The sequence below is a fragment of the Coptis chinensis genome, chromosome 4 (genome assembly GCF_015680905.1).
Source record: "Coptis chinensis isolate HL-2020 chromosome 4, ASM1568090v1, whole genome shotgun sequence".
NCBI lineage: Eukaryota > Viridiplantae > Streptophyta > Magnoliopsida > Ranunculales > Ranunculaceae > Coptis > Coptis chinensis.
The window spans coordinates 80,146,759-80,171,004 of record NC_141459.1 but is presented as its reverse complement, the minus strand read 5'-3'; the positions used below and the strand labels follow the sequence as shown (position 1 = coordinate 80,171,004).

General features: G+C 37.7%; 4 protein-coding genes across 4 annotated transcripts; 2 read left to right on the top strand and 2 right to left on the bottom strand.

Moving 5' to 3' along the window:
• The first annotated feature begins 47 nt into the window (after positions 1 to 47).
• LOC147505020 (beta-fructofuranosidase, soluble isoenzyme I-like) lies at positions 48 to 4,292 on the top strand. The gene is given in 5 exon segments (XM_086605444.1): positions 48 to 873; positions 3,025 to 3,233; positions 3,236 to 3,727; positions 3,837 to 3,999; positions 4,108 to 4,292. Coding segments are annotated over 5 exon segments (1,875 nt in total).
• Positions 4,293 to 4,983: 691 nt separating this feature from the next.
• LOC147505019 (epoxide hydrolase 2-like) lies at positions 4,984 to 6,837 on the bottom strand. The gene is made up of 4 exons (XM_086557618.1): positions 6,306 to 6,837; positions 5,848 to 6,233; positions 5,499 to 5,734; positions 4,984 to 5,396 (listed from the first exon to the last, which is right to left on the bottom strand). Exons 1-4 carry the CDS (start codon positions 6,373 to 6,375, stop codon positions 5,150 to 5,152), a joined length of 939 nt encoding a protein of 312 aa, XP_086413744.1. The 5' UTR covers positions 6,376 to 6,837; the 3' UTR covers positions 4,984 to 5,149.
• Positions 6,838 to 6,885: 48 nt separating this feature from the next.
• Positions 6,886 to 8,611, top strand: LOC147505018 (uncharacterized). Its single transcript, XM_086605443.1, has 2 exons — positions 6,886 to 7,275; positions 8,513 to 8,611. The coding sequence occupies exons 1-2, from the start codon at positions 6,886 to 6,888 to the stop codon at positions 8,609 to 8,611; spliced, it is 489 nt and encodes a 162-aa protein (XP_086461569.1).
• Positions 8,612 to 14,962: 6,351 nt separating this feature from the next.
• LOC147505017 (epoxide hydrolase 1-like) lies at positions 14,963 to 23,810 on the bottom strand. The gene is made up of 4 exons (XM_086557617.1): positions 23,156 to 23,810; positions 16,447 to 16,545; positions 15,870 to 16,105; positions 14,963 to 15,362 (listed from the first exon to the last, which is right to left on the bottom strand). Exons 1-4 carry the CDS (start codon positions 23,438 to 23,440, stop codon positions 15,116 to 15,118), a joined length of 867 nt encoding a protein of 288 aa, XP_086413743.1. The 5' UTR covers positions 23,441 to 23,810; the 3' UTR covers positions 14,963 to 15,115.
• Between the last annotated feature and the right edge of the window lie 436 nt (positions 23,811 to 24,246).

Here is a 24,246-nt window from a genome sequence, read left to right as displayed (position 1 = left end):
GGTGGCATAGATGGACAAAAAGGACTCAAACACCTGCTATTGGCATAATGTACTTTGCAAGTCCTAACTCTGGTGAGCGGTTTTATTTGTGGTTACTTCTAACTGTTGTAAAAGGTCCGCAATCCTTTGATGATCTAAAGAGAATTGGAAATGGTCCTCCGCTTCCTACTTTCAAAGAAGCGTGTGTTATGCGTGGACTTCTTGAAGACGACAGAGAATGGGTGCAATGTTTACAAGAGGCTGCAATAATGCAAACTGGGTATCAACTTCGTCGACTTTTATGTAGTATTCTCACAGAATGCAATCCGGTGCAACCCGAAGCCTTATGGAATGAATTTTGCGAAAGCATTTGTGATGACCTCCCACACAAGCTTCAAACCATGTTTTTCATTCCTCATCCTACAGATGCCCAAGTACAAGATTATGGCTTATTTCTCCTAAATGATATTCTCTACGAGTCAGGTGGTAGAACTCTTACTCATTTTCCTACAATGCCACTCCCAATTAGAAATTGGAGCTTGGTTGCTGGGAACAGACTTATATGGGAGCAAAGACAATTTCAATTTGATCCACGCAATGAAGAGACACACGCCAATGCCATCCACTTAAATGCTGAGCAACACTTTGCATATAGTGAAATGACAGATTCAGTGGCTCATAACAGTGGACGACTATTTTTCTTGAATGGAGTAGCCGGCACAGGAAAAACTTTTGTTTACAACACCATTGCTGCTACGTGTCGTACTCAAGGACACATTGCTATTATGGTGGCTTCATCCGGAATAGCTTCTTTGCTATTGGCAGGTGGTCGAACTGCTCACTCAACCTTTTGCATCCCATTAGATATTATGGATAACTCTGTATGTGGGTTCAGTAAATGTTCACCACAAGCTGAATTATTCAGACAAGCTAACCTAATCATATGGGATGAGGTCCCGATGCAAAACAAGTTACGTTTGGAAGTCCGCTTGATCGCACACTTCGTGATATTCGAGACAATGACAACCCATTCGGGGGGATTACTGTGGTTCTTGGTGGTGACTTCCGTCAATGCCTACCAGTTATACCCAAAGGGGCCCGAGAGCAAATTGTTCGTGCTTCCTTGCGATGCTCTTTTCTTTGGAATCACGTCAATGTTCTCACCTTGGTACAGAACATGAGATTAGAGCGTGGCACTTATGAGAATTTACTATTTGCAGAGTTCTTAACAAAGGTACGAACATTTTTGTCCTAATTTATAATATTCCTCTATATTAGAATTCTCATAATATTCTATTTCACATTTTATGTCATCAGGTTGGAAACAATCTTGAAGCGGTTATTGAGCTACCCTAAACGATCCATCATTGCATACATTTTTAGGACCTGATTTCTTCTACTTATCCTCATTTGGATGAAACTTCCACTGTCACCCCTGACTATTTAACTGAGCGGACAATTCTTTCTGCAAGGAATGATGATGTCAATGCCATTAATGCAAAGAGCTTTACGTATGTTCCCGGAGAAACTATGACTTTCCCCGGCTCACGACAAGTTGGATGAGGCGGATGCAAATAATCCAAGAAATATTAATCGAGATCCAAATGAGTACCTAAACTCACTTGATCCCACCTACGCCACCATTTCGACTCAAGCTAAAAAGAGGGTTGTCCAATAATGCCGCTGCTGCAATATTGCCCCCAGAGATGGGTTATGCAATGGGGACTCGCTTGATGGTGTTGCAATGTCAACCACACGTTATCTGGGCCAGAATTCTTACAGGTGAAAAATCGGATAACCGTGTATTTATTCCAAGGATCTCTTTGTCACCATCCTCTTCAGATTTTCCTTTCGATATGACAAGAAGACAATTTCCTATCCGTTTGGCTTATTCCATGACTATAAATAAATCACAAGGACAATCTGTGAAGTTTATGGGAATCGATCTTCGAACTGAAGTTTTCAGCCATGGCCAGTTATATGTGGCATTATCCAGGTGCACTTTCGCAGCCCGCATAAGTATTCTTCTACTTCCAAACGCTGAAAAGTTTACTACAAATGTCGTATACCCTGAAGTCTTGCTTTAAGCATTTGTCAGGTCAATGCATAAGTAGTTTCTTTTCCTTATTATTAGTTTTATTTTCTTTTCATGGTTGTTTACATTTACTTATTCAACAAGTCCATCTATTTGCACTCATTTTATTTAAAAACTTTACTTCCTGCAGTTGAATAGATATTCAATTTTTGTTCACACTAGCCAAGAGTCTTTCACAACCAGTTTTGCAACGTGGTCAGTTTCTATTTACTTTTACTATAACATCGCTTTATGTCTTTGTTTCACTTTGAATCTTTAGTTCCTTCTTTTGCTAGATAATATTTTCACTTTCTACTTACGCTCTTATTTAATGCTTTCCAAGCAGACATACAAGACAATTACTTAATTCTTCAATTAAGTGTTCTTCAGGCATGGGATTTACGACAGAGGTGCTGATCTTGGCAACTCAAATTAAGGTCCTCATGGGGTTTATGGACAAGTTATGATCGTAAATAGTGATATTTCTCCTCAGGGCATATTTTTGTGGGGTCCTCTTACAGCCCCTTCTTTGTAATCTTTTGCTGGATTTCTCCTCAATGTACCCTCACTTTGGTAGAACACTGTTTTATCTATTAATCTATTATGCTTCTCATATCTTATTGATATATATGCTTGTATTGGTGTTGTTTTATGTTTAAGTACATTTAGAAGATGGATGAAATTTCGCATCTTCGGTAATCAGAATATTACTCTATGTCAAGTATGGCTTTAGAATCTGATCACACTTTTATGTAGACTCATTTGAGAATTTACAATGATCTAGCAGCTATTGTTTAGGCTGTTTTGGTTGGTACTTAGTGGCCCAGGAGGTGATGAGGAGGTGACATTGTGTCTGGATTCTGGAGACAGAGTTACTGTCATTTTGGCGCACAAATAAATGTGAAATGCGCACAAATATATTGATTACGGTCTAGCTAAGATTAATGTAAATGTCGCTATGCATTTCTGAGTTAATGGTGTCTGGACTGGGTCAGCTACGATCCTCCCAGATGGTTCCATTGTCATGCCCTATACTGGATCCACAAATGAGAGTGTCCAAGTTCAGAACCTAGCGTACCCTGCCGACCCCTCTGACCCGCTTCTCTTAGACTGGGTTAAGTACGCTGGAAACCCGATCCTTGTCCCACCACCTGGAATAGGAATGAAGGACTTCCATGACACCCCACCACTGCATGCTCTGCACCAAATGGGAATTGGAGAATCACGATTGGATCAAAGGTTAACAAAACCGGAATATCCCTTGTCTACGAAACAAAAGACTTCAGTAAGTACACACTCTTGGATGGCTTGCTTCATCAAGTTCCTGGTATTGGAATGTGGGAATGTATAGACTTTTATCCTGTCTCATTGACAGGGACGTATGGCCTTGACACGTCTGTTAATGGCCCCGGAGTGAAGCATGTTCTTAGAGCCAGCCTTGATGACGACAAACATGATTACTATGCACTTGGAAGCTATGATGCTGAGAAGGATGTTTGGACACCAGATGATTCTGAGTTGGATGTTGGAATTGGACTCAGATATGATTATGGAAAGTTTTACGCATCAAAAACCTTTTACGATCAGAACAAAGAGAGGAGAATACTATGGGGCTGGACTGGAGAGACTGACAGCGAACTCGCTGATATTCAGAAAGGGTGGGCATCAGTTCAGGTATAGGTTTGCAAATTGAATTGCATTAATATTAGATGAATTCAATTATTAAAAGAGTATTAAGATGTATGATGGCCTTATATTTTTTTTCCCTTGTTTCTTTTTACAGACTGTTCCAAGGGTTGTTTTATTTGATGATAAGACTAAGACCAATGTACTTCAATGGCCTGTAAAGGAGGTAGAGAGCTTGAGATTGAACACGAATGGATTCAACACTGTGAAGCTTTAAGCTGGGTCAATTGTGCCTCTCAATTGTGGGCAAAGCCTCACAGGTGTGTGCTTTCTCTTAACTTTTAATGTTATCAAAACATGTTAAGAGCAGTTTTAGCCTCACTTTTGTATGGCATTTCCTTACTGGTGACAGTTAGACATAACCGCAGAGTTTGAGGTCGACAAGAAAGCTTTAGGAGTCATGGAAGCTGATGTTGGCTACAATTGTAGCACCGGCAATGGGGCTGCTGGAAGAAGCACATTAGGACCATTTGGTCTATTAGTTCTAGCCAATGAAGCGCGTTCTGAGCAGACAACAGTGTACTTCTACATTGCAAAGGCCATGGTGACGTAGAAATAAGGCTGCTGTTTTAAGAGACACATCTGGTCTATACGGATCCCCTTTGGATTTTGGCATGGCAGAAAATTAACTCAGGTTTCCACTTTATGTTCCGCCTGTTGGTCCAAGATGTTTGAGAATTGAGAATACTAAGCCACTTGCCTTCTAATAATTACCTCTAACCGCAAGTCCACAAGTATATTGTTTCGCGCCGAAAGCGCGTGTTCGCCTTATGCCAATTTGTTTCGCGCCGAAGGTATGAACAAAACAGATATGAATAATAAATGTTCACACCCAAAACAGATATGAACATTGATTATTCATACCTTCTTTAGGTATAAACAATCCGTGTTCATACAAAAAAAAAACATGAACCCAAAACAAATATGAACATTGATTGTTCATACCCAAAACAAATATGAACAATAAATGTTCATACCCAAAACATACATGAACATTGATTGTTCATTTTTCGGAGTAGCGTCGCAGGGTTTACCCTAGTATATATATATATATATATATATAGAAACCATTGTAATTGTGATACATTAATTTCTGATATAGTTTGACTTTCGGGAATACTATCGAGTGAGGTGTGCCCTCTTTGAATTTTGTAGCTTTCAAATGAGGCGTACACTCTCAATATTGAGTTTTAGAAATATCCAAGGATTTTCACTAGCCATTCATAGTTATGGAGTTATCAAAATTGCCACAACCTTCCAACCATTTATTACACATCTGAATTGTATTATGTATACAGATTTGCAATTCCAAGCATACATATATAGTGAACAACCAGCTTAGATGAAAAACAACGACGGACTCTTTACTGGATTGATTGATCTTCATAGCGACTTATTACAGTACTTCCCTCAAGCATGTTTGCTCAAGAAACTTGTAAGAAGTTCGTTCACCTTGTCTGGGAATTGTTCTTGAACAAAATGAGTACCTTCATCCACGAACGTGACTTCCAAATTAGGAACGAATTGTGTCATCATTCCACTTGTTAAGTACTGTTCTAACCCAGGGAACTTCAAGACATAGTCACCCCTCCCCATAATCAACATTGATGGAACGGAAACATTAGGAACATTTTCACCTAAATCTACTGGTAAAGCCCTGCCAAACAACCACACAACATAAGTATCATAGTAGTTTTCGCAACTGATACAAACAAAAGATCTAGGGCTTATTTGACTGTGCAAATTATTAAATTTATACCTGTATGGAACAGTTAATGGCGTACGAAATCCTGATTTTTCATACAGGGTTGCATAAGTAGACAGGTCTTCCTCCGTGAACCACGATGGTAATGGAGTAGACGAATCAACCAGGTCCATGACCTCCTGATTATCTTCTGCTACTTGGAGATCACTACTAGTGAACATGATGTAAATTTTCTTTATTACTGTCTTGACATCAAATCGTCCAAAATCTGCTTCAGCTCTTCCCGGTATCTATTTAAGATCATTACAAAAGAAATTTTGTGAGCATGAGAGCACCTAGCTTACTTCGTCCCAAATACTACAATAGATTTTAATTAACAGTGGGGGAAAAGAATTTACAATACCCTCCATCTCATGACGTAGAACCCTTGAGGAAGTGAACTAAAGAGTTGACCAACAAGAGCACTAGGAATAAACGGGATACCCAGTGTAACAACTCCCTGAACTCTCTCTGGATGAAGAATTGAAAAAGTATAAGCAACTGATGCTCCAAAATCTTTCCCAACGAAAAAAGCTTTGGGAATCTCAAGAACATTAAGAATCTCAGCAAGATCATCATCGAGGTCTTTGAATGTAGTCTTTTCGGGTTCTGGTGGTATTTCAGATAGCCCATATCCTCTAAAATCAAGTGCGATTGCACGGTATCCAGATTTTGCAACTGCAATCATTTGGAACCTCCATGAGTACCATATTTCTGGAAAGCCGTGCAAAAACACCACCACTTTGTCACCTGAATACAGCAGTAAACTTGGATTTAGATATGGAAAAAAACATATATACAAAGTTTAGGATAGTTTGGTACCTGTTCCAATCTCGGCTACATGGAGCTTCAGGTCTTTGATGTCTACAAATTTGTGCTGAATTTGATCCATAGAAAGAGATCTGTATCCAGTATCCAGTATCCAGTATCCCAGTTTGAAGATAAAATGTTGCTTATGAAGGCATTTTCCAAGTCAAGATGAGCTTATATTATATTATATAAAGGTTGATTATGAGATCCCATCCTTAATTAACATGGATAAACAAGTTTTTGATGGTCAATGCCAAACATGTCCTGTCCTCCAATATAATTAACAAATGAAGATGGCAATGTGCAATGATTTAATTTGGAAGATATGCTGATCTAGTGTTTTTGTCTTCGAATGGTTACATGTCTTAGGACGTCAAGTGAATTGACTTTGAAGACTTCCAAATGTGTCAATCTCCTCCGTCCCCACGGACGAATTCAGAGCTTCTCCTTACAAAAAAAACATGCCGAATCCGATTGCCAACTGCATTTTTTTATAGGCGAGTTTGTTTGCCAGGCAAATGGCTAGGCAGAACGAATTCTGATTAGATTCAATAGCCCTCCTCAGCAGGTACTTGTAAAGATTCTAGAAGAGATGAAAAACTATATGCAGGCTACTTTCATCTCAAAAGAGCCCATTTTGTGCAAATGGTACAGACCAGACGATGACTATGTCAAGCTGAATACAGATGGCTCTTTGAAATCTGTTAACCAAGGATTTGGTGGTATAGCTAGAGATGAGAATGGTGCAGTATTATTTTCCTACTCTGCATCCAATTCCAAGAAGTTCATATTGCATCAGGAGCTGCTGACAATTGAAGATGGACTAGATATATGTCTGAAAGATGGTGTTGACAAGGTACAAGTTAACTCTGATTCTATGGTTGCTATGCACATTGTGAATGGTGTGATCAATGCACCATGGTATTGCCAAAACACTACATTGTCAATTAAGAGGAAGAGAGAGATCATTGGTAGTAGCACCGTATGTCATTGCTATAGGGAAACAAACGGGCCGCGGACTATTTGCAAAACTTGTAAATGACTTGGTTGATTTTCTTATGTATTTTGTACCTCCATTAGCATTGTTCTAAAAATCGGTCTAGGGCGGTCTCTAGGCGGTGCCCAACCGACCTCGCCTAGGCCCAAGTCGTTTAAAAAATCGGTAGATTGACTAAGAAGGTCTAGGCGGGCTAGGCGGCCTCTAGCGGTCCAGTCATTTTTTTTTATGATTAAATTTCAAAAATTAAAAGCCCGTGTAGGCTTAAGATTTGAATGAGTTTAAAAGACTAAAATCTAATATAAATTATATGCCACTATAACAAAGAATATGTTTTTATATGAAGTCGAGATTCTTCAACTGTTACACATTTTTGTAATAAATATTTTTGTTTGTATTTATTTTTTGAGTTATAGTAAATGATTTTCTTCATTTCTTGTAGTATAGGTGTATATTACTATATATATTAGGGAAAAAAACCGCCTAGTGCCTAGCCCGTTTAGAAAGCCTAGGCGCTAGACACTCTCCCACCGCCTAGCGTTTTTTTAGAACACTGTCCATTAGATAAACAATTGCATGGCACTGTTGAGGAGGATGTAAATGTACAATCTATGCAATATATTGATCTTTCACATGTATTCAGCATACTGAATTGATTCGATCAGGAGAAATTCAATATGCAAATTAGCCCATATTTCGCCATCAAGATGAATGCGATGTGAACAAACATGTGGTTCTGTACATGCCACATTCAAATATACACCTTCATTGACTACAACTTTCTCAAGTCCATTGACTGATTGATAATCCCAATTCTGTCTACCTGCAAAGGTTGATCAATTATGGTAGGTGCATCTGTGCATTTTTTGCATTAATCGAAATCTCGAATCAATAGATTTTAGGAGCAGCAGCTCTGAATCCCATATTGCGTACCCTTCCATGGTATATGACTAGTGAGTGTCCACCCCACCTCCCAAACTTATGACATGGGCAATCAAGGGTCCGCAATTTTCCTTACTGGGGTTGCAGTAGAACCAGGAGCCCCCATCCTGCAGAAGTGTATACATCGACCAACAAAGCTTTCCTGACTCCTGAACAAAGGCACTCCGTGCAGATAACAGCACAGGTGCACCAGAGACTCTGAATATTCAAGGATCGTGGAACCAAAAGCCTTCCAGAGCTATAGGATTAATATTCTTCATAACCTATACTTACATGACAGGTTCTAATCTTAGTCTTTCCTCCGACGAAGCTGCTTAAATATTCAAAGGTTATATACAGGAAGAGTAAACGGGAAAATGTCTCTAGTCCATATCCTTAAGTGAAATTACTTCAGATAAGCTGATCCTTATCTTGAGAGCGTCAGATTTGCTTTAAATACCCGCAGTTTAAAAGGTTAGCGAGTCTGACTCCAGCCATGAAGATGGCATCCATATAGATATGGTGTAGCAAACGCTGTAGCCGTACAGCAATGGTCGATGATCAATTTCACGCTCTAATTTAGCATCGGGGCTTGACAATCTGAGAGTGCATTGATCAGTTGGTCATTATTAGGCCACCCACCACCCTATGGTCAATAGAGGTAGTTAACCCTACTCTGACTGGTAAGACTGACTACTTAATTCTCTTTTCCCTAACCAGACCGGCCAACCCTGCGTATTGCCCTTCCAGAATCCACCCGAATGCCAAGTCATTTTGTTGAGGCAGATGATACCTCATGGACATTTTATGCATCAGCATAATCTCAACTCTTAAATGTGAATTACTTGTAAAGATATTAAAAGCAAAGCATCATAATATATTTAAACAAAAAATTTAATCAAAAGAGAAAAATGATATTATATTCTAAAATACTTCTTGTAGATTTGAAAGGCAGTTTAGGGCAAAGCCAATGCTACTTTCAAACTGAGGCATCAGCAATTTGGTTTTCCCTTCCTATCAAGTAGCATCTACATTACTGTCATTTCCAGTTTGTTGAACTGTGAAGGACACTACTAATGAAAACGATACAAACTCAATGATAAGATGACACATTACCAGTCAGATGCTACATATACTGTAATGTTGTGAATATAACACTGCAGAAACAACATTACCCACTACAATAGATCAATCTTACACAAGGATCGATCCTTCTTACTAGACAAGACTTCAACACCCTCCAAAATAATCCCAACACTTCTCAATATCAAATAACAAGTATCTAAAATAAAACAATTAATATAAAAGAAGAACAAACCACAAGACGAAATATATCGTAGTTCGGCAATTTGCCTACGTCCACACTGCGAGTTCTAAACTTTACTAGATGTCCAGAATAACAGATTATAAGTCTCTCAATTCACTCACAAAGAATTAACACTCAACTAACAAAGAATTGCTCACTTATAATCTCTCTCTTTCTTTGTTTTGGAAAAGTTAGGTTTCTACAGAAAAAACCTATATTTATACTATTTCAAAAAACTTCTGAAAAAAGGCAAATTCGCGCTGAAATAAGGTGGAGAGCGGGTCGCGCCCTCGACCAAGCAAAGTTAAGCGCAGGTCGCGGTGAAGAGCCTGTAAGTCACCAAAGTCATAAGCGCGGGTCGCGCCCTTCACACCAGAATGAGAAAACATATTTTTTATCTACAATTCTCCACTTCAGTGAGGTTTTAACACATAAAACCGAGCCGAACACATCTAGCAATAACACATCTAGCAAGAAACTCACAGTCCATCAGCCCCTAAGGGCCATGCCCACAAAAGGCTCTATCAAGCATGTAGGATTTGGAGCAAGTCCAAACAGTGTTGGAACTTAACTCCAGTGCCAACCTTAGTCAGCATATCAGCAGGATTGTCATGGGTGTCCACTTTCTCAAGTGCTACATCACCATCTTCAACGACATCCCATATAAAGTGATAACAGGCATCAATATGTTTGATCCGAGCATGATGAACCTGGTTTTTCGCCAAATGAATAGCACTCTGACTATCACAATGCAAAACAACATTATTCTGCTCAATACCCATATCATCCAGAAGACCTCGAAGCCATAATGCCTCTTTCACTGTCTCTGCTACTGCCATACACTCTGCCTCAGTAGTAGATAGAGCAATTGTAGCTTGTAGCATAGACCTCTAACTAACCGGTGCACCATGCATCATAAACACATAACCAGTAGTCGATCGTCGTCTATCTAGATCACCTGCATAATCTGAATCTACATATCCACTGACATAACAAGTGCCTCCACCATAAACTAATCCCACATCTAAAGTACCCTTCAAGTACCTTAATACCCATTTCACTACCTCCCAATGCTGCTTCCTAGGATTAGCCATATACCTGCTTACAACACTAACTGCCTGTGAAATGTCTGGGGGTGTGCACACCATAGCATACATCAAACTGCCCACTGCATTAGCATAAGGAACATGTGTCATATGCTTTTGTTCCTCCACCGAATTAGGAGAGAACTTAACTGAAAGCCTAAAATGCCCAGCCAAAGGCGTAGAAACCGACTTTGCATTCTCCATACCAAAACGCGAAAGTACTTTCTAAAGGTATTTCTTCTGAAATACAACTATTCGTCGATTCTGCCTATCTCGGTCAATCTCCATGCCCAGTATCTTCTTGGCTCCACCTAAGTCTTTCATCTCAAACTCAGAGCTAAGTTGAGATTTCAACTTGTCTATCTCCACCATGCTTTTAGAAGCAATAAACATGTTATCTACATAAAGTAGAAGATATATGAAGTCATTACCACGAAGCCTACGAAAGTAAACACAACAATCATACTTACTTCGGGTGTACTCATGTTGCATCATGAACGTGTCAAAGCGCTTGTACCATTGCCTGAGCGATTGCTTTAACCCGTATAGTGACCGATTCAATTTGCATACGTGATCTTTCTCAGCAACGACAAACCCTTTAGGTTGTCTCATATAGATCTCTTCCTCCAAGTCCCTATGCAAGAAAGCAGTTTTCATATCAAGTTGCTCTAACTCCAAGTCGAAGTGAGCAACTAAACTCAATAATACACGAATGGACATATGTTTGACCACTGGGGAAAATACCTCATTGTAGTCGACTCTTTCCTTCTGTGAAAAACACTTTGTTACCACTCTTGCCTTGTACCCAGTACTGTCGGACTCAGGAATGACCTCTTTCTTTCTGAACACCATTTACTACCGATAGTCCTTTTGCCCTTTGGCAATAAAACTAGGTCTCATGTTTGATTTTTATCAAAAGATTCCATCTCTGCTTACATAGCTACTAACCAATCTCTGTAATGAGTATCTCTAACAGCTTCTTTGAAACTATCTGGCTCATCATCTTCGATATTCAGTACATATGCCACTAAATTCACCTGACCATAGTGTTTCACCGACTTCTCGTACCCATACTTATGCACTTCTTTAACTTGTCTCTTTAGCCTTGTAGTGGTCGCCCACTACAAGTTCATGGATGCTCTTTTTTTCTTCCCTGTTGTTGCCGGTGGTTCCATGATTTGGTACCTCAACATGATCTAACCATCATCTATCGTGATCGCATAACTCAAGCTCAATAGCTTGAAACTTCTATAGACTCACCATTCTACCAAACTACTTCCTTTTATCGAAAGATAACACTAAGTCTCATCAAAAGTAACATCTCTATCGACCGGAACTTGTGGTCTTCTAGACACCACAATCAGATCCCTTTACCCCATTTGCGAAGCCTAAGAATATGGCCTTCTTAGCTCTAGGATCTAGCTTGTTTTCCCTCACATGGTAGTAAGCTGTCGATCCAAACACTCGCAAAATACTATAATCAGCTGGGTTACCTGACCATACCTCATAAGGTGTCCTGCAATCTATAGCTGGTATTGGTGACCTAATGTATAGGTAACACGCCATAGACACTGCATCTGCCCAATGCTCTTTGTCTAGACTGGCATTAGACAACAAACATCTCGCTCTTTCAAGCAAGGTTATATTCATCTTCTCTGCCATTCCATTCTGCTGTGGCGTGCCCCTGACTATCCAGTGTCTGGCAATTCCCTGTTGCATACAAAATTCTTGGAAATGTCCAAAGGTATACTCAGTATCATTGTCAGACCGTAATGTCTTTACCTTCCTATCTGTGCGATTCTCAACCCTTGTCTTCCACTTCTTAAATGTCTCAAACACTTCATCTTTCGATTTCATCATATACACCCACACATAGCGAGTATGATCATCAATGAATGAGACATAATAGCGGTTACCTCCATTTGAAGCCACCCTGGAGGGTCTCCAAACATCCGTATGCACATAGTCAAAGATGTCTGTTGCCGTGTGCTTGCTTGACTTAAATTTGACTATGTACTGCTTCCCATAGACGCAATGCTCACAAAACCCCATACTTGGCTTATTCAAATTCTTCAAAAACCCTCGCTTGCACAACTCAGACAAACCCTTTTCACTCATATGCCCTAAACGCATATGTCATATCTTAGTGCACTTAGAATCATTACTACATGCACCCACTGCTACATCGTCTATCACCGTATTACCTATCAGAGTATACAAAGTTTCATGTTTTTTACCCTTCATAACAACTAAAGAGCTATTAACAATATTTAGGACTCCACCTTCGCCCACAAACTTGTGGCCTTTGAAATCCAAAGTACCAAGAGAAATAAGACTTTTCTTTAGCTCAGGAACATATCTCACATCGGTTAAAGTCCTCACTACACCATCATACATCTTGACCCGTATATTTCCAATTCCTACCGTCTTACAAGCAACGTCATTACCCATCAAAACGGAACCACCATCAATGCTCTCATAGGAAGTAAACCACTTTCTATTCGGGCACATATGATAGGAACATCCGAAATCAAGAATCCACCTTTCAGAGCCTGAACTCATCCCCTTCAGAGCCTAAAACATAACTTGCCTCAATTTTTGTCTTGCCTTTCTTCTGACCATCTCTCTTGTTCTCTTTCTTCAGGTGAGAACAATTACTTGCGTAATGTCCTTTTTCACTGTACATGTTTTAAAGGCTTCTTTGATTTGGACCTAGAATTCTCATTGCTTGTAGAATTCTGTTCATACGAATTTCCTCTTGCCACTAGCCCCTGTCCTACATCAATGTTATTATCAACTCATGTCTTCTTCATCAACTCATAAGAAAGAAGCGCAGTTTGAACTTCATCGAGATCTACATCTTCTCTGTTCATAAAGTTAGTCATTAGATGTTCATAGCTTTCTGGCAAAGAGAATATTAAACATGCCGTTTGATCATCATCATCTATCTTTATGCCAACATTCAAATAATTCGCTGGGCGTCGACGGAACTCACTAACGTGTTCTTGCATCGTTGAACCATCCACCATCATGTACCGATAAAAACACTTCTTAAAGTACATCTTGTTAGTCATGCTCTTGGTCATATACATAGACTCTAGCTTGAGCCAAATACCGGCAACGGTATCTTCTCCCATCACACTATACATAACCTCATTAGCAAGACACAGCCGGATTGATGAACAAGCCTGTAGATTGAACTCTTCCCAATCATCATCACTCATACTCGCCGCCTTATATTTAATCTCCTTGAAAGCCTTATGCAAATCTTGTTGGATGAGGATGTCCTTTACTTGGATTCTCCAAATCCCAAAATTAGCAAGACACAACCGGATTGATGAACAAGCCTGTAGATCGAACTCTTTCCAATCATCATCACTCATACTCGCCGCCTTAGATTTAATCTCCTTGAAAGCCTTATGCAAATCTTGTTGGATGAGGATGTCCTTTACTTGGATTCTCCAAATCCCAAAATTATTCTTCCCATTAAACTTCTCTACTTCAAACTTAGCATTTGACATTTTGGGAGCCATTTTTTCAAGTTACACACAATAACCTAAAAAAAAAAATCTTCAACTCAGGAATTTAATCGAACACCTTGTCTAGACAAATTCCTAGGTCGTAAACCTAAGCTCTAATACTAATTGTTGTGAATATAACACTATAGAAACAACGTTACCCACTACAATAGATCAATCTTACACAAAGATCAATCTTTCTTACTAGACAAGATTTCAACACCCTCCAAAGTAATCCCAACACTTCTCAATATCAAATAACAAGTATCTAAAGTAAAACAATTAATATAAAAGAAGAACAAACCACAAGACGAGATATATCGTGGTTCGGCAATTTGCCTACGTCCACACTGCGAGTTCCAAGCTTTACTAGATGTCCGGAGTAACATATTACAAGTCTCTCAATTCACTCACAAAGAATGAACACTCAACTCACAAAGAATTGCTCACTTATAATCTCTCTCTTTCTTTGTTTTGGAAAAGTTAGGTTTCTACAGAAAAAATCTATATTTATACTATTTCATAAAACTTCCGAAAAATGGCAAATTCATGCTGAAATAAGATAGAGTGCGGGTCGCGCCCTCGACCAAGCAAAGTTGAAGCGGGTCGCGCCCTCGACCAAGCAAAGTTGAGCGCAGGTCGCGCCTTGCCCATGTATAAATGGAGCGCGGGTCGCGCCCTTCACACCAGAATGAGAAAAACATCTTTTTTCTCTACATGTAAATTTGAGCTCGCACGACTCCCACAAGAATGAGATATAGACATATAATGCAGTTCCAACTTCCAAGATAAAAGTGCAGAAATATGTTAGTATAATAACATTTAGCATCACAGGTAAAACACACAGCAAATAAAAACATTTAGCATCACAACAAACTACAAATTGAGTTCATTGAGGACACAAACAAAGTCTAATATATAGGACCAAACATTTTAATATATTCTACAAAATCATTCAGTAGGAATATGAACTTAGATAAAAGGTAGGTACTTTATCAAGTATGGTTTTTGAGGAAGGTGGTGATTAGCAGGTTCACCTGGTCTGGAAATTGCTCTTGAACAAAATGGGTTCCCTCTGGCAAGAATGTAATTTCCAAGTCAAGCATATATTCCTTAACCTTTCCGCTCATTATGTAGTCCTCAACTCCAGGGAATTTGAGATAGTAATCCTTTCCACCCATGATCACTAACGTGGGAACTTGAATTTTTGGATTAACAATAGTGAATTCTTTGCGCAATGACCTGCGTGAATCCGAAGTTTAACAGTGTAAGTACCTTATAACAAATATTAAAAAAAATATATAATATAATAAAATCCAAAGCAAGAAAGAAACAGAATTGGTTCCTATAAGATCCTATGGATTGGTATCTAAGACTAATATGGGCAAATACTGATTGTTCAAGTCAAGATAATACTCCATATGTTAAAGCCTTCATATTAAGTTAGTAATAGCAAAGTGGACAATGAATAATCATGTTAGAAAGAGTTGATTGGCATGACTATGTTTTGCAAGAAGATCCAACAAACAAACTGTGCAAGCAAAATCTTCATCATTTACCAACCTTGTGTCAAAACATTTTAGCACAAAACGAAAACCCTCGAAACAGTTACATCATACATAACTCAGCCACCAATTTCATGCAATTATTCTCCTATACCACACAGAATATAAGGAGGAAGAAGGAATGCAACAGAACCTGAGACAAGCCATGTAAATCAACTAGCTGAATGCTGCAAAACAACATTACCTGTATGGGACCTGCAACGGACCAATTAATCCAGATCTTTCATATAAGGCTGTATAGTTTGAGAGGTCATCTTCTTTGAACCGAGGTGGCTGAGGTGTAGAGTGCTCCACTAAATCCATGATCTCCTTGTCTTTCTCTGCTATAGGGATTTCAATTCTAGAGAAGAGAATGTAGATATTCTGCAGTACAACCTTAACATCATAACGCCTGAAATCTGCCTCAGCTTGACCGAGTTCCTTCCATGAAGCACATTAAGGCGAACGTTTTAGTTTTTGGTAGGAAAAAGTGAGCTTACAAGCACTTAAACTGAGCTTGAAAACTTCCTAAAACAGTACCAACCCTCATCAAATACTCAAGTATCATTGTATGATGATTGTGTATTTCAGTCCAAGCACATTACTAGATTTAACTATCTTGCACGTATCTATTAAATATTGGAGTCAATTTGTCAGAAGAAAACAAATGAATATTGATTGAACGAATTCAATTTAATCAGCTCTGATCGAGGGGATCTGATTGATTCTTCTGCAGACAAAGAATTAAAATGAATTCTAAGAGATAGGGAGAGTCGAAATACCTTCCATCTGGAGATGTAGAAGCCCTCAGGGAGTTGATGGAACTTACGGGCACTTGGAGGCATGAATGGAACACCTACTGTTACAATACCTAACACCCTCTTGGAGTTTTGAAGGGAAACCAAGGAAACATGCAAGGCACCAAAATCTTTGCCAATGAGGAAAGCCAGAGCATGTTATATCACTTGTATGAAGTGAGAAGGTCACTTTACACAAATTTAAGAAAATATCAAAATAACAAAGGTAGTAGACATGTCAAACTGAACACAGTTTTTCACCTTATAAATAAGACTAATCCTTACTTATCTGCACAAAAAAGTCAAATTGAATCACATAATTTTGACTACTAATTCTTAGCTTAGCATTTTAATTGCTTACAAAGAACTACACAAGATTAGCAATTTGATGTACTACAACTTTGGTAAGGAGATATTAGGTGTAGTTTAAGTACAATAAGAATTTGATGAAAGTAAGATGAAGATACGTTGTTATAGAAATAACTGGAGTGAACATTATAGAACTATTTGAATAATAACTATTTGGATTCAGATATTCAAAACTCACAATATTCGTGTGTATATGTGTGTGTATCAATCCATACACATGGAAGGAAATGCAAGCATGTTCGGCCTGTCTTTTTTCTCTTTCTTGATAGAATGCAATTCATTTCTGAGAAAAGTAGTGTTACAAGTACACAAAGATGGAATACCCTTGACAAGATACTAAGAGTCAATTCCAATACCATATATACCAAAAAACACAAGAACAAAGTAGACTCTCAGAGGTGCACACTGATTGGCAAATATAAGATGCTTGAAGGAAATGAGAGAATACATGCAGAGTAGACTCTCGGAGATACAGAGTCGATTTTATCAAGTGTACAGCTGCACTTGGAGGTCAATGTATGACATTAGATTCTGAATTATTTTTTTACTGCACCAATACATTACAGACCATTTTTATGTGGATGTATATACGCACCAAACATAGAGGAATCTTCCTAACCCCATCTTGCCTTGTTAATAGTTGATAATTAAAATAAAATAGAATGCCTAATAGAGGATAAGTTGCTTTGCTAGTTTATATTTATATTGAGTTGGGCAGTAATAGGCATACCTCACAAGATGTAATATACATTTAAAAGAAGACCTCCCAATTGAAGTAAGGGCTTATTTTAGGTGCAGATGCTCTGCCCACTTGCAAATCATCGCACCATAATATGAGCTCATTTCCATATCCTAACATTCCCAAAAGAACACAATTTGACAAGATTATACGTCTTCACATGAGAGAACTTTTGGAGGGATCGTCCTCACAAGATCACCAGAGCTAAGCCTTCAATTCTTCCTAGCTCCACTTTTGGAAAAGGAGTATCCAGCTGGAGAATATCATAACCCTATCCCCCTTGAAGACTTTATTGTTCATACTAGCGGTGACATGCAGCTAAGCCAGTTATGACATAATGGTGTGCCATGGCATGCCCATGTGGCACCACCACTTAGGGTGTGCCCTAATGCACCCTTGCACGCGTCAAGCAGACTGTCCAAGAATATTTCCGACAATAGTGTGCACTCGGCACACATGTGGCAATGACTCCCAATACATAACAGTAAGCCTTTGGCGCACCCACAGAGGTGATTCCCTAAGAGCATCACCAATGGTATTACTAACTTAGTAATTCCACATAGGTTTTTTTCACTTCAAAAAGGTACCATAGCTATCCTATGTACCAAACTAAAAAAGTGGACGGCAAAACTTTAGCCGCCAGATATCATTTTCCTGTTCTTAATTTTGTCTCACATAAAGTGTTAAGTTTCCTTTTGTCCTTTGCGTCCAATTTGGGACTTTAGCCGTCCCAATCGTGACTATGATTTCAGACGGGTTTTGGTTCCTATCTCAGCAATTTCTGAATTTTAGAACTGTATTTAGTACAGCATTGGGGTCTATTTTGCTTTTATTTTTGTGTTTGCTAGAACACAAGATAGAGATTGATTTAGTACTGCATTTCACCAATGCATTGCTATAATTGGTTTCTATCTTGTCTTTTAGAAATAAATATACAAATTTACACCCCCAATGCTAGTACCAAATTCAGTTATAGTTTAGTATTTGCTGGGATAGGTAGTGAAAATGGTCTTAAGTCTTAACACTATGGAAACGATTGGGACGGCACAACTTCAACCGTCCCAAGTTTGACATAGAAAAAACACAGGAAACTTAAGATTTTATAATAGAAAATTTAAACTAAAGTTATTCCATCCACTTTTCAGTATAGCAATAAAAGTCAACTAAAATTGCCACATTGGTATATAGGATAGAAACGACACCATTTTGGAGTGAAAAATAATCCCATGTGGCATTGGTAGAATAACAATGTCCTCTAAGAGCATCATCAACGCATTGCTGATTTTGATTTATAATGTGACAGGTAGCAAAATATTTGGCAATTTGCGTCTCCAACACATTGTCAAAGTCACTTCCAAATCCTAGCAATTTGTGTGAAATTTAACAATGGTTGAGACGAGACAAGTTTCATTGTCCATAAGACAAAAACAAAATTATTATATAATATGTAAAAAATATTTGAAAAACCATTTTAAAAAGGAAAATAACTTTAGACGGAAAACATTTTCTTGTCCAATTTATAGAATGGAAATAACGTTAAAAGCGCGTTGAAGCTTAAGATAGCAATTGCACTTTTTGATGGTTTTAAATGATTATGTGTCCAATTTTTTTTGGAAAATGTGTTGATGATGCTCTAAGAACTCACAACATCATCAACGCATTGCCAAAAAAAAATTGTGACACATCAGTTTTTCTGTCCCCCAAGGCCCCAATAGTACTATTGCGATGTTAAGCACCAATGCCATTTTTTTTTTTATTCTCATTCGATAAATGGGACAAGACAACTTGTGTCTTTCCAAACCATTTTCCTTTTTAAAATGATTTTTAAATTTATTTTTCACATTTTATATAGTAAAAGCATCGTCAACGAATTGCCAAATGTGGTTTCAATTTGATGTTATAGCAATTGCTTTGACAATTTGGACCACCAAACCATTGTTAAAACCATTTGCGTCTACCACCCATTGTCAGAATCCAAACCAAAATACGTCAAAATTTAGCAATGATTGAGACGGGATAAGCTTCGCCGTCCTATTTTGGAGACAAAATGAAACTTATTATTTAATATGTAAAAAAGCAATTTTACATAATATTTTACGATAACTTGTGCTGTCCTACATTATTTTCCTTTCTAAAACTGATTTTAAATCGAATTTGTATATATTCTATAGTAAGTTTCATTTTGTCTTATTCTCCAAAATGGGACGGCGAAACTTATCCCGTCCCCAATCATAGTTAAATTTCAACGTATTTTAGTTTGAATTATAGCAATGGGTGGTAGATACAAATGGTTAAGCCCGATACATAGGTGCACCCACAGAGGCAATGCCCTAAGGTTAGTAATTCAATCATTTCACATAGGCGCACCCACAGAGGCGATGCCCTACATAGATACCAATGCTAGCCCGGCCCTCAAACAATGAAGCCCTCATACTTTGAGGGCCGGGCCAGCCCTACTCTTATTTACCTCGAGGGCCAGGTCGGGTTGGGCCAATGCTTAAATCTCGAAGCCTTTACCCGCCCCTCAACCCTTTCGAGAGGGCTTAAAAGGCCGGGCTTGAGGGCCAAACATGAGGGCCGGATACTATGTTATACATTTGATTTACAAAATAAATTTAGAAACATTAGTTAAAAATGATAAAATCGAATGCACAATTAAACCTTTAAACTTCTAAAAAAACTTGTTAAAGTTGTATTAGTCAATTAAGATCAGTTAAATTCATTTCATAAAATATTATAATGAAATTATAAGGTTGGCAAACTTAATAGATAAACGTTCTTTTAAGTGATTTTTAACATATTAATGCTAAAATGAAATATATTGTAAAAAATTTATTAAAATATATGTAATAAATGTTGAGGGCCTAATGAGGGCCGGGCTTAAGAGAGGGCTTAAGTTTCAAAGTCTAGGCCCTTATCCTCCCCTCAAAGGCTTGAGGGCCAGGTAGGCCCAGCCCACGAATGGTGAAGGCCTCATTTTGAGGGCTTTTTCGGCCCATGGGCCAGGCTGGGTCGGGGCGGGCGGGCTAAGGGTTTGAGGGCCATTTTGACACCCCTAGTCATTACTAGTTTAGTAATTTACTAATTTCACATAGGATTTTTTCATTCCGAAAAGGTAGCATAACTGCATAACTATCCTATGTACCAACACTACTTGTCTTAATTGCTACACTAAAAACGTGGACGGCAAAACTTGAGCTGCTAAGATATTATTTTCCTATTCTTAATTTTCTTAATTACGTTAAGTTTCCTTTTGTCCTTTACGTTAGTACAACATTAGGGGTTTGTTTTGCTTTCATTTTTTCGTTTGCTAGAACACAAGATGGAGATTGATTTAGTCTTTAAGGAATAAATAAAGAAATTTAGACCCCAATGCCAATACCAAATTATGTTATGTAGTTTAGCATTTGCTGGGATAGGAAGCGAAAATGGTCTTAACTATGGAAAGGATTGGGACAACACAACTTCAACCGTCCCAAGTTTGACACAGAAAATAAAAAGGAAACTTAAGATTTTATAATAGAAAATTTAAACTAAGGTTATGCCGTCCACTTTCAAGTATAGCAATAAAAGTCAGCTAGCATTGCAACATTGGATATAGGATAGAAACGACACCATTTTGGAGTGAAAAATAATCCTATGTGACATTGCTAGAATAATAATGTCCTCTAAGAGCATCATCAACACATTGATAAATTTGATTTCAAATGTCATAGGTGGCAAAATATTTGGCTATTTGTATCTCCAATGCATTGTCAAAGTCACTTCCAAATCCTAATCCCAACAATTGCCAGATCCAAACAAAATTTATGTGAAATTTAACAATGGTTGGGACGGGACAAGTTTCACCATTCCAGTTTTGCGAATAAGACAAAAACCGAATAATTATATGATATGTAAAAAATCATTTTAAAAAAGAAAAAAATCTTTGGACGGCACAAGTTTTCTAGTCCCATTTATCAAATGGAAATAAAGTGAAAAACACATTGAAGCTTAAGATAGCAATTGCACTTTTTGATGGTTTCAAATGCTAATGTGTCCAAATTTTTTTTGCAACTGTGTTTATGATGCTATAAGGTCTTACAACATCATCAATGCATTAACAAAAAAAATTGTAACGCGTCAGTTTTTCTTGTGTCTTCCAAACAGTACTATTGCTATGTTAAGCACCAATGCAATTTTTGTTTTATTCTCGTTCAATAAATGGGACGAGAGAACTTATGTCCCCTTCCCAAACTATTTTCTTGTTTAAAATGATTTTAAAATTGATTTTTCACATTTTATACAGTAAGAGCATCGTCAACGGGCCAAATGCGGTTCCATTTGATGACAGCAATTATTTTGACAAATTGGGTCACCAACCTATTGTTAAAACCATTTGCATCTACCATCCCATTGTTAGAATCCAAGCCAAAATATGTTGAAATTTAGCAATGATTGGGACGGGATAAATTTCCCGTCCCATTTTGGAGAATAATACAAAATGAAACTCATTTTGTAATATATATATATATATATATATATATTCAATTTTAAAATCATTTTAGAAAGAAAAATAATTTGGGACGGCACAAGTTATTGTGTTTCATTCTAAAATTAGGATGCGATAACTTGTGCTGTCCCAAAATATTTTCCTTTTTAAAATGATTTTAAAATTAAATTTTTACATATTATATAAGAAGTTTCATTTTGTCTTACTCTCTAAACTGGAGCGGCGAAACTTATCCCGTCCCAATCATTGCTAAATTTCAATATATTTTAGTTATGATTATGGCAATGGGTGGTAGATGCAAATGGTTTTAACAATGCGTTGGGGATCCAAATTCTCAAAATAATTGCTATATCATCACATATTAATGGGTTTTGGCAATGTGTTGATGATGCTCTTAAGCCAATAATGTTGGTATTTCAAAATCATATAGTAGCATGAGAAGTAATAAAGGTGACATTAAACAAATTAATGAGTGATCACCATACAAAACATGATGTCTTAAGTATAATAGTTTTGTTACTATACAAAATATGATGTCTTAAGTGCAATAGTTTACTTTTGTAAACTATTAATAGGGTCTTCATTCATAAGCATATCATCCTAAGTTTGATACTTCGATCTTAAGGAGTTTTGAAGGTATACATCAATTTTGGTTTCTCAAAGTATTTTTGGTTCTAAACCCAAAAGTAATGTGTTGTAGAAGAATAAAACTAGAGAGAAGAATAAGTATCAAACTTAAGAATGGTGTGCTTATGAATGAAGGTCCTATTTATAATTTATAAAATAAACTATTACACTTAAGACATCATGCTTTGTATAGTAACAAAACTATTATACTTAAGATATCATGATTTGTATAGTAACAGAACTATTACACTTAAGTATAGTGACCACTCATTATTTTGTTTAATGCCACTTTCATTACTCATGCTACTATATAATTTTGAAATACCAAGAAATAACACCTTTGCATCCACTTGGTAAAACTGGAATAGAGTGTTCCATACTTATCACCACCCCTTATTCAGCATATAGTCAGCAATAACCATAAAACCAACCCAAGAAATAAGCTCAATACAAAATTTAGACCATACCTTAGAGATGCCCAAGGTATCAAGAATGGCAAGAAGGTCCAGTACATAATCATCAAACGATGCTTTCTCTAAATCTGGATGCGGGTCGGATAGTCCATACCCAATTAAATCTGGTGCAATTGCCCGGTACCCAATATTTGCAACTGCAATCATTTGATGCCTCCACGTATACCATATTTCCGGAAACCCATGCACGAAAATAACCACTCTTGGACCTGATCCAATTTCGGCTCTGTGAAGGTTGAGTCCTCTTGTTTTTATGTAATTGTGTTTTATTTCATTCATTTCACTCGCTACAACTCAAAGAGTAGGAGTGGACTTTTTTTTTATCACTTGCTACTTCAAGTTGTTTCGGTATTTACGGCTCAAAAATTTAAGTTCTCGGATGAAATTTTCGTATTTCCCAGTTTTCGGATAATTCCATGTGCCGATGTGCATTTCTCGGCATGTGTACGAGATTATCACGACTTGCGGTCATGCCAGTCCTGAAGGTTTCATCACTTCATCCACACCTCAAGAATTGCGAAATTGTATTGAATCGTTGCCTTCACTAGATAGATAATGTTCAGAAACTGGTGCTCCAATTATTTTATTTAGAAATTTATCCCCTCAAGATCACACCACATCCAAATCAACTGTTATCTTTTTGGTCAATGCATGTAAAAAGACTTCATTGCCTTTTGTCCTTTTAATAGTTTTCTAGCTTTATCCCCCCTGAACTTAGGCTAATTAGTTTTATCCCCCCCCGTTCTTTCATCTAGAGGTTTACCCCCCAGAACTTAGGTCAATTAGTTTTACCCCCTAGTTCTTTCATTTAGAAGTTTACCCCCAAAACTACAACACATCCAAGTCAACTGAGTTTGACCGTAGTATTTTTGGTCAATACAAATGAAAATACTCTAATGCCCTTTTTTAGGTATAATTACATAAACAAGAAATAAGCCAAAAGGCCCTAATTCCAGTTTTTATCACTGATAAAACCAACCGGATTTACAAATCATTGGTTAGGACAAATTAGACGTCATAATCACTAATAAAACTGGTTTTTGGTTTTTAATCATTCAAAAGGACAAGTCCATGTTGACTTGACT

Bases quoted from the DNA above. Each gene is read 5' to 3' on its own strand.
- LOC147505019 (XM_086557618.1), bottom strand. From the start codon at position 6,375: ATGGATCAAATTCAGCACAAATTTGTAGACATCAAAGACCTGAAGCTC. The intron at 5,735-5,847 runs GTATTGTAAATT...GATCTTAAATAG, and splicing joins TCTACGTCATGAGATGGAGG to ATACCGGGAAGAGCTGAAGC. The intron at 5,397-5,498 runs GTATAAATTTAA...GTTGTTTGGCAG, and splicing joins CCATTAACTGTTCCATACAG to GGCTTTACCAGTAGATTTAG.
- LOC147505018 (XM_086605443.1), top strand. From the start codon at position 6,886: ATGAAAAACTATATGCAGGCTACTTTCATCTCAAAAGAGCCCATTTTG. The intron at 7,276-8,512 runs GTATGTCATTGC...CTTACATGACAG, and splicing joins AGATCATTGGTAGTAGCACC to GTTCTAATCTTAGTCTTTCC.
- LOC147505017 (XM_086557617.1), bottom strand. From the start codon at position 23,440: ATGAATGAAATAAAACACAATTACATAAAAACAAGAGGACTCAACCTT. The intron at 16,546-23,155 runs GTATGGTCTAAA...CAAAACTCCAAG, and splicing joins ATACCTTGGGCATCTCTAAG to AGGGTGTTAGGTATTGTAAC. The intron at 15,363-15,869 runs GTAATGTTGTTT...GGATTCACGCAG, and splicing joins CCGTTGCAGGTCCCATACAG to GTCATTGCGCAAAGAATTCA.